The 10,625-nt window shown below is 42.6% G+C and overlaps 1 protein-coding gene across 1 annotated transcript in view; it reads left to right on the top strand.

Moving 5' to 3' along the window:
* Positions 1-1,340: 1,340 nt before the first annotated feature.
* LOC115196943 (A disintegrin and metalloproteinase with thrombospondin motifs 20) overlaps positions 1,341-10,625 on the top strand; it is a 135,119-nt gene continuing 125,834 nt past the window's right edge. The window contains exons 1-3 of the mRNA XM_029758000.1: positions 1,341-1,720; positions 1,978-2,342; positions 9,866-10,037. Of these exons, the coding sequence (XP_029613860.1) occupies positions 1,630-1,720; positions 1,978-2,342; positions 9,866-10,037 (628 nt within the window). The 5' untranslated portion in view covers positions 1,341-1,629. The remainder of the gene's footprint in view (positions 1,721-1,977; positions 2,343-9,865; positions 10,038-10,625) is intronic.

Below are 10,625 nucleotides of genomic sequence, written 5' to 3'. Positions count from 1 at the left end.
ACAGACACTGTGGTGCTTGGATAGATAATGTGGTGCTTGGACAGACACTGTGGTGCTTGGACAGACACTGTGGTGCTTGGATAGATAATGTGGTGCTTGGACAGACACTGTGGTGCTTGGATAGATAATGTGGTGCTTGAACAGACACTGTGGTGCTTGGATAGATAATGTGGTGCTTGGACAGACACTGTGGTGCTTGGACAGACACTGTGGTGCGTGGATAGATAATGTGGTGCTTGGATAGATACTGTGGTGCTTGGATAGATAATGTGGTGCTTGGATAGATAATGTGGTGCTTGGATAGACACTGTGGTGCTTGGATAGATAATGTGGTGCTTGGATAGATAATGTGGTGCTTGGATAGACACTGTGGTGCTTGGATAGATACTGTAGTGCTTGGACAGTCAATGTGCCGTCCAAATGCTCAGTTGAATTGGCTTCACTTCATCAGAATGGATGAATGCTCTCTTGTCACCATGATAGCCCTATAAAAGTGAAGTCAGTGAATTTCATAATTCTATTACCTCATCTTGTGGATCCTGTTGTAGGCCTCACTTACTGACTTTAAGGCAAACTTTTGAATGGCAGTAGATTGAATGAAACAAGAATTGCGACTGCAGAGATAATCTTTGAATGAATAGACAATAGCCATAACGTCAATGTCTTCTTGAATGTTTTTCTTTTTGTTTGAAAGTCAGAGCAAAAGACCTCACCAGATCCAAAAGCTCTTCCGGTGAGCCCACCGAATCTAATCACCCACAATGAGGTGACATTTCTGGCCAACGCAGATGAAAAAACCAAGGTTCCTTTCATATGTCCATCAAGTGTGCTCTAGACATTTTGTGCCACAATGACTAATGAAGAACTGGACTGACCACTGCCTCTATGAAGTAGGTCCACAGTTTACTCTAAACAGATGTTATAGTGTAAATCCTTATTTAGATGTTATTATTGCTCCTGATCCATGGGTTTAATGAGGAAACGCTATTCATTCTGCTAACTTTTATGTGGGCTATAATAATTAATACCCATAGGACAATAATGAGTATACTTTTCGATCAAATTCTACAGAAAGGTGTGCAGTGGGCTCTGTAATAGCCCAGCAAAACATTTGGTAACACTTTACTTATACTGTTTAAGTAAACGCCTGCAGGTATAACGCTTTATAACTTGTTGATGGAGACAGTTTTCTTTTACAGTTCTTCACACAGAGTACAGACGGCCCCAATTGTGTGTTGGTCGAGGCGCACTCACCATTGGCTCTCCGGCCTAGGGGCGTTCCTTGTGTTCCTGTGTTGGCGAGCGCTTATGGTGCAAGGGGTGTTCTATGGATGGCTAAGGAAAAGCTTAGTTGGCACTGATCCCTCCTTTCCATATAGACGTAGCTTACATTAGGCAGCAAATAGTCTGTTATGCATCGTAAATAGTGCGTGTTTACAGAGCATAGTGGATGCATGTTTAGCCATGCGATGAGGCCAGTGCACTTTGCAAGACTTGTGCTGCAGAGAGCCTCCGCAGATCCCACGACCTGTTGCTGACAAGCTGGGAGAAGGAGAGGTGAGAGCCGCTTGAGAAGGGTAGCCTACTGCCTTGGAGACGAGAGACGGTGGTTTCTTCACCCGGGAAATCATGCAGTTTGCAATCTGGCTGGTTGGACTAATGTGTCATCTGTCAGCACTTGTCCGGAACTCCTTGGAATACCGATTGCATCCGAAGCAAGGTAGGCTACTTATCTCGTTGATTTATGGATGGTAGGATCCATCCGGATAAAATGCGAAATCTGAAAGTATATGTTTAAACAGTTTAGTAGCCTAATGGCGCTGAAGAATGATGCCCTTAGAGTACATTGTAGGCTAAGTGATACAAAATAGTTGCATGTCAAAAACTGTTACATTGACGCATCTCTATTGGCTACATATTTTACCGTTATAATCTCTCTGAATGTATCTCACTAATGCACGTTTCCTTGCATTTCAGAAAGTTTCATCAAACAGTTGTCATCCTATGAAATTATCACCCCGCTGCGGATAAATGATTTCGGAGAATCATTCACCCACAAGTTTCACTACAAAAGGAAACGGAGAAGTGTTAATTCCGATTATTCGAATGGTTTAAGTGCTCACTACAGAATTGAGGCATTCGGACAACGCTTTCATCTCAATCTAACCGCCGACTCCGGTTTTATTGCCCCCACGTACACTGTGACACACTTGGGAGCGGAACACAGCAACGGAACGGAGTCCCAACAACAAGAAGACAGCGATATGCGGCACTGCTTTTTCCGCGGACACGTCAACGCCAAGATTGAATCCACTGCAGTCTTCAGTCTGTGCACAGGTCTTGTGAGTATGACTTTTCCCCTCTAAACTTGAATACTTTTAATATGCTCTGCTGAGTCTCCCTGGTTATTCCCATTTCAACGGATTTCATGGATATCCCCCATAACTCACAGCACTAGTAAAGCAACACATATCACTGCCGTATCACTGCACCTGACCAGTGTATGTGACAATGAAACATATATTCGTTTTGTGCTTGAAGTGCATATATGTAACATGAGCATGTGTGTCTTGACGTGTCATTGACCACTGTGTGAACAGGGACAGGGGCAGGGCAGCATCCCACCTCTTGCCTGTTCAGCATTAATACCACCGAGGTGATGTTGCTATTACACAATTCACATCATGTCCTCTGCTGATATAATCCCAAAGTGAGTATCTATGAAGTCATTTTTTTTTTGATTATGAAAGTCCTTTGGCACACATTTTGTTGATTTTTATTGTGCCAATTATGAAATGACACATAGCCTAGGCCTTTTGGAATATATGAATCAACTTTTAAGAATCCTGGTGTTTTCTATAATGACGCGGTGTATTATGTCATCAGGGATATTTAGCCTACCCACTATACTCTGTCATTCTGGCCACTTTTATTGTGTATCTGTCTTACACATGGACTCATATCTCATGGGGCTATAATGGAGTTATTGGATGTTAATTGGCTTTAAACCAAGTTTCAGTTGGGTGAGAGAATATCAGATATCAGTGTTGAAGGGATGACTTCATGGGTCAGATAAGGTTACTGGCACAGGGGCAGGGTTTGACCTCAGTCGCCATAGTCTGATTCAGTGGGAACTGAACGTCTGCCTAGCTGGCCACAGAGAGTGGCAGAGGGCCATAGCCTTGGAGTCTCCCGCCGCATATGTCACTGCAGCCCTATCAGTGACGTCACACTTATTTTAGATATGCACAGTTTGCATGACTCTGGCCTGGGGTGACTGGCACTGGCCACATACAAGATGTACGCATGGCTGTATAACTAGCACACCCTTCTCTTACCTCGTTATCTATGTACTTTAATATTAAGCGGATGACTTCAGTTATACCGTACATACAGTACCTCATCTACTGGTAAAAGAAGAAATAGGATATCATATTACAAGCTTTGATTATCATTCTTTCCAACTTGATGTCACTTCAACCTTTTTTCCCAAACATTGATATATGACTTCAAGCTCCTTTCCAAACATGTTTGCTTCCACTCAGTGTGTTAGTACCCTATGTGATGTTATCATCAGTCATTGAGAGAGACAGGACAATAGCATTAGTACACCCATGGCTCTAAGCTATTGGGTCATAAATGTGTTGGCTTAGTCTCTGAGCGCTGAGGCTGCTGGGGCTTCGTCGGATGAGCACATGTTGGTGTGATGAGGGCTTTAAGGGATGATTAAGCCTCTAAAACAAAGGGGTCATTTTGAGACGGGGACGTTTCTCTTGCCTCTGGTGCCCAAAGGCTTCCCTCCAGGGGGCTAAGGGCCTTGTGTCTTTTCAAAGTGTGCTGTGACTTGTGGGGGAACAGGAGAAAGTGGCTGGCCTGTGGATAACTACTAATGAAGGTGCTGAGAGGAATCTAGAGTATGACTCACACCGTGGGAAATGTGTGTCCTCCTAGGGTTTCTCTGTTTAAAGGAACATAACGGGGGTACGTTCAGAATACCCCCAATGTATCCCATTCAGTATGTCCCTTTCTCTATTTCTACTGTCAGCTGCCATGTGATAGATGTCTACACTCAAAATAATTGCTGGGTTAAAAACAACCGTTGGGTTATTTTCACCTAGCCAGTTGGGTCACAAACAACCAATTGTTTTCTTTAAGTTGGGTTGTTGATGCTGGGTTATTGAGCTATGATCCGCCGGGTCAGAGCAGAAAATGGTACGCGTGGCTTAGTAGGAGCGTGGCTTCAGACATTTATTTTTGGCCACCTGTAAGAGTAAATGTCATTCCGGCTTAATCTGTTCTGTTGTATTGTCAATACATGTTAAGGTTGAGCACTGACACGTTAGTTGCTTTAATTAGGCTTACACAAGAGTAAGAGTACCTTAAAGGAAAATTTAACCCAAAAACAATCTTATGGTATTTGTTCATTAGTCCATTGTTGACATGGGATAGTTTCCACTTTGGAATAATATTAAAATACAAATGTTATTCATTTTATATAAAAATACAGAATGTGTGAAAATATTGAAGGAAAATTGACATTTGCAGTGTACAAACTTAACATGATGAACATGAATTACATTTACTCTCTTGGGTGGCCAAAAATAACTAGCTGAAAGCCACAGCACCAATAGGCCACCCCTTTGGATTACGCAAACATGGGTTCATTTAACCATCAGTTGGGTTTTTATTCACTTTCATGTTTGGTTGACCCAGCAGATGGGTCTTTTTGAATGCAATCCATAGGTTATTTTCAGGAGGTATGGCTTTCAGATACAGTTGAAGTCGGAAGTTTACATACACCTTAGCCAACTACATTTTAACTGAGTTTTTCACAATTCCTGACATTTAATCCTAGTAAAAACTCCCTTTCTTAGGATCACCACTTTATTTTAAGAATGTGAAATGTAAGAATAATAGTAGAGAGGATGATTTAATTCAGCTTTTATGTCTTTCATCCCATTCCAAGTGGGCAGAAGTTTACATACACTCAATTAGTATTTGGTAGCATTGCCTTTAAATTGTTTAACTTGGGTCAAACGTTTCGGGTAGCCTTCCACAAGCTTCCCACAATAAGTTGGGTGAATTTTGGCCCATTCCTCCTGTCAGAGCTGGTGTAACTGAGTCAGGTTTGTAGGCCTCCTTGCTCGCACACGCTCTTTCAGTTCTGCCAACACATTTTCTATAGGATTGAGGTCAGGGCTTTGTGATGGCCTGACTTTGTTGTCCTTAAGCCATTTTGCCACAACTTTGGAAGTATGCTTGGGCTGATTGTCCATTTGGAAGACCCATTTGCGACCAAGCTTTAACTTCCTGACTGATGTCTTGAGATGTTGCTTCGATATATCCACATAATTTTCCTACCTCACGATGCCATCTATTTTGTGAAGTGCACCAGTCCCTCCTGCAGCAAAGCACCCCCAGAACATGATGCTGCCACCCCCGTGCTTCACGGTTGGGATGGTCTTCTTTGGCTTACAAGCCTCCCCCTTTCTTCTCCAAACATAACGATGGTCATTATGGCCAAATAGTTCTATTTTTGTTTCATCAGACCAGAGGACATTTCTCCAAAAAGTACGATTTGTGTCCCCATGTGCAGTTGCAAACTGTAGTCTGGCTTTTTTTATGGCAGTTTTGGAGCAGTGGCTTCTTCCTTGCTGAGCGGCCTTTCAGGTTATGTCATTATAGGTGTCACAATCTTCGTCGTCTGAGGAGGAACAATCATCGGACCAAAATGCAGCGGATAAAATGCTCATCTTCGTATTTATTAAAGAACCACACTTAAACACAAAAAACAACGACGAAAAACAGTCCGTAAGGTGCACTGACTATACAAGGAAACAACTACCCATAAAACCCATGAAGAAAAACCCCTACTTAAATATGATCTCTAATCAGAGGCAACGAGGATCAGCTGCCTCCAATTAGAGATCAACCCAAACATACACAACATAGAACTAGAAAGGAAAACATAGAAATAGATCAAACCCAAAATCCCAAAACACACAAAACAAACACCCCCCTGCCACGCCCTGACCATACTATAATAACAAAATAACCTCTTTACTGGTCAGGACGTGACAATAGGACTCGTTTTACTGTGGATATAGATAATTTTGTACCTGTTTCCTCCAGCATCTTCACAAGGTCCTTTGCTGATGTTCTGGGATTGATTTGTACTTTTCACACCAAAGTACGTTCATCTCTAGGAGACAGAACGCGTTTCCTTCCTGAGCGGTATGACGGCTGCGTGGTCCCATGGTGTTTATACTTGCGTACTATTGTTTGTACAGATGAACATGATACCTTCAGGCGTTTGGAAATTGCTCCCAAGGATGAATCAGATTTTTTTCTGAGGTCTTGGCTGATTTCTTTTGATCTTCCCATGATGTCAAGTAAAGAGGCACTGAGTTTGAAGGTAGGCCTTGAAATACATCCACAGGTACACCTCCAATTGACTTGAATGATGTCATTTAGCCTATCAGACGCTTCTAAAGCCATGACATCATTTTCTGGAATTTGCCAAGCTGCACAGTCAACTTAGTGTATGTAAACTTCTGACCCACTGGAATTGTGACAGTGAATTATAAGTGAAATAATCTGTCTGTAAACAATTGTTGGAAAAATTACTTGTGTCCTGCACAAAGTAGATGTCCTAACCCGACTTGCCAAAACTATAGTTTGTTAACAAGACATTTGTGGAGTGGTTGAAAAATGAGTTTTAATGACACCAACCTAAGTGTATGTAAACTTCCGACTTCAACTCTAGGTATTTTTGGCCACCTGTGAGAGTAAATGTCATTCCTGTTCATCATTTTATGTTTGTAAACTGCAAATAAAAATGTCCCTTCAATATTTTTGCACATAACATATTTTAATATACAATGAATATAATTATTATTTAAATCCCAACATTGGTACACACATAGACACTTGAGGAACTTGTGTAAGACTAATTAAGCTATAAAAGTATCAGTGCTCAACTTTAACATGAGTTGACAATACAACAGACCAGATGAACCGGAATGATATTGGATCTCATAAGTGGCCAAAAATAACTATAAAAAAGCGACGCCCCTACTAAGCCACGCCTCCAGTCTTCTGATCTGACCCGGTGGATCATACATGTCGCTCAAAAACCCAACTAAGTGACCCAACAGGCTGGGTCAAAAATAACCCAATATGTGTTCTGCTTACTGCACTTTTAGAAAAAAAGGTGCTGTCTAGAACCTGTCCACATAGGATAACCATTTGAAGAACCCTTTTTGGTTCCAGGTAGAAACCTTTTGAATCCAGGTAGAACCATTTTGGATACCATGTAGAACCCTTTCCACAGAGTATTCTACATGGAACCAAAAAGGGGGTTTACCTGGAACCAAAAAGGGTTCTTCAAATGGTTCTCCTATGGGGACAGCCGAAGAACCTTTTGAAGGTTCTAGATAGCCCAAGAACCCTTTTGGAACCCTTTTTTCTAAGCGTGTATTTACCCAGCGCTGGGTTGTAAAGTGTATGATGCTAGACAAGCTCAGATGCTAGACACTTTAACGGTCTGTTTAACTTAAGAGATGGGCTGTCTTTACTGTATGTCACATTAGATGACTCAGTCATAGTGGTCTTTGCTAACTGTGTCAACAGACAGAGATTCCTCACCATGGCCTTGGCCTGTAGCTCTCTGTGGAGTCCCCTCCACCAAAGGCTCGTTACAGCACCCGTTCCTGAACAGCAACATTATTGTGTTCGTCCAAACTAGGTTGTCAGATTTCCAAGTGGATAGAAACTATTACTAAACCCCTGACACCATGCTTCCTAGTTTGTGCAAACAAAGACTTGACACTTGGTGTGTATTTAGCTGTGCGGGAATGCTTGGTGGGATTATGGGAAGAAGTCCATTCCTCACACCAACAATGTACTACTACTACAGCATTTTCATATTTGTTCTTATAGAACTTGATAGATGTCATACAATGTACAATGTTAGGTAGGTCGTAGTCAGTCTGTGCATCACCACAGTCTTGGTCCCAGGCTCTTTTGTGCAAAGCGCATACAGGAAGTGCCCGGTGCCAAGTCTACAGTTCATCAACTCAGTAATCACTCAGTCATTGAATTTACTGCACATTACCTGTGTGAGTGCCTTAGGCTGACAATATCGGCGTGCACCTTGACATAACGCTGCATGGGATAGACTGCTACAAGATGTTTGCTGATGGCCTTGTATACAAACGCTCCCACCCGACACATGCTGCCAGCACCATGCCTTGTAATGAGACGGTGTAACTGGACTCTGTTAATACTCTGCTCTATTCACGTTCACCTTCGCATTCCTTCATCCTCACTATATTGACAGGTCGTCAGAGGAGCAGAGTGGGGGGCGATCGAGGTGGTTTTCACACAGTGTTACAAGACTTAGAGAGAGCTTCTAACTACTATAGCCATAGTTTGCTTCCTCTGCTTTGGGTCCTGTTATTACAAGTACAACCCAGTCATTATGTTGTCCTTGGGCTCAGGCTGAGCTCTCATCCTATAGGTACTGTAGGTCTGCAGCACTCAGGCTTTCCAAGATACAAGGGTATGTGTGTTCAAGTGTTTATCCCATCTACCGTGAACGGAAAAGAGGAAATGTACACATGGTATGTCCTTTATTTTCCATGGCCCTTCTGGATATTTTCCGTTTTCAAACACCGATCACTTGTGGGGATGCTCATGGAAATTACCCCCAAAAAGATAACATTCCACCACACAATATCCTGTTAAAGTGTGAGTGTGAAATGACCACCCAAACACCTTTGTCTTCGCGGCTGAGTGAGCCAGCGAGCGACTGGCTGTTGAACTCAGCAGCTTTGTGAGGGCCTCATCCTCCGCATCAATATTTGCTTTGCCAAATCCTGGCCTAATGATATCACTCCTCCCATTGGTTGTCATTCGTTCAAGACAGGATTTGAGTAGTGCAATCTCAAATACCATCAAAATTACATCTTTAAAGACACGGGTTGTAAGATTTAGGTGGGATGCTAATATTGTGTAAATGTGTAAATGCTATGATATATGATGGATATACTGTATGTGTCAATCAAGCCCATCTTTTATCATCAAATTGCCTGAGGGTGATGCTGTCATCTCACCCATTATTACGCAATGTCCTCAACTCAAAGTACTCAATATTTCTTCAGGCATTCCAGAATGCAAATGATGGAATTTGCATTCAAATGGAGGGCTTGATGGCCCATCCATATACCGGGGCACCACGAAGGCCCGTTCAAATACTGCCGTGGCAAGATCGTGTTACTGCCACGACAAGTGTGGACACCTGTACTAAGACGGATTGCTAGTGTGATGATTATATCAATGGAGGTTGACAGAGAGCTTTCTAAGTCATTTTTTTCTCTCCATGTTATCCTATTTTCCATGTTGTTTCCACCGGCTAAAAATGAGATATTTTCAGAAAACAGTGTACTATTGGAAGATATTCATTTTGCATTATTCTTGTGTTGTTCGGACTAGTCATGGAACTAATGATGCATAGCACACTGTGTACTGTCTGGTACTGAACATTAACTCAGGTAACAGCACACATGCTGTAACAGCTACATCACTCTAAAATCTGAATGAACAAACGTTTTAATTACCACGAGAAGTTCAGCTATTACTTCGATTTCAGTTATTATAATGTCTCTTGGTTTAGGACAGGACATGCACTTGCAGGTAGAGATCACTTAAAGTATATGGACACCCAACCATCATATTATAGCTGTCATATACACTGACCCTGTCACTCATACGACCAACACGGCACAAACCTCTAACCAACTCTTCTCTCTCTCTCTCTCTCTCACTCTCTCTCTCACACTCTCTCTCTTTCTCTCCCCTCCAGATCGGGACTTTTACCACCCAGCATGGTGAATACTTCTTAGAGCCCCTGATGAAGGCGGAGGAGGGGGAGGAGTACGATGAGGAGCACAACAAACCTCACCTCGTCTACAGACAGGACAGGAAGAGGAGAGAGGGCCCTGCCAGTGAACCCACGCAACCCTGTTCAGCCTCTGGTAACAGACAGTCTGGTTCTGCTCCTATATTATACTATATAACCACAGTCTGATTGTTACCGTGATTGTTACTGGGGTTCCCCTCACTCTTAGCCCCAGTATGACCTGTTCTGATCTTCAACTCTGTGCCACAGCCGTAATAACTGTCCTAAATGCAAATTCTACCCAGTCACGATCCTTGGCTGCTGGCTTACCAAGAAGATTTGAGCCTTGATTAAGTAGGTTATTGAAATCCTTTATTTAATAAAACTAAAATGCGTTCCAGCCCAGCCAGCCATCCCCTGTCGGTGTTCACACCCAAGACCGCGGAGGAACAGAGGAAGAAATGACAGCTTCTAACTTTGTAGCACTGGCGAAGACAAATATAGAAACTGGAGAGCACTGCACTTGTAGGTTGCTATTTGAATGCTCTCCATTTCATTTGAATTTTTATAGCTACAGCCTTTAGGTGGTGGAGAGGCCCACAAAAAGCTAAGTGACCCAGCAGAGTTCACCCTGACGCAGGCCCTTAAAGGAGAGCTCGCGGGGAGCTTTGTGACAGCCTTTGTTGGCTGATGCAATAAATCTTTTATATGCTGGACACTTGAT

The sequence above is a fragment of the Salmo trutta genome, chromosome 7 (assembly GCF_901001165.1).
Source record: "Salmo trutta chromosome 7, fSalTru1.1, whole genome shotgun sequence".
In the NCBI taxonomy this organism is placed as follows: Eukaryota; Metazoa; Chordata; class Actinopteri; order Salmoniformes; family Salmonidae; genus Salmo; species Salmo trutta.
This window is presented reverse-complemented; position numbering and strand designations above follow the sequence as displayed.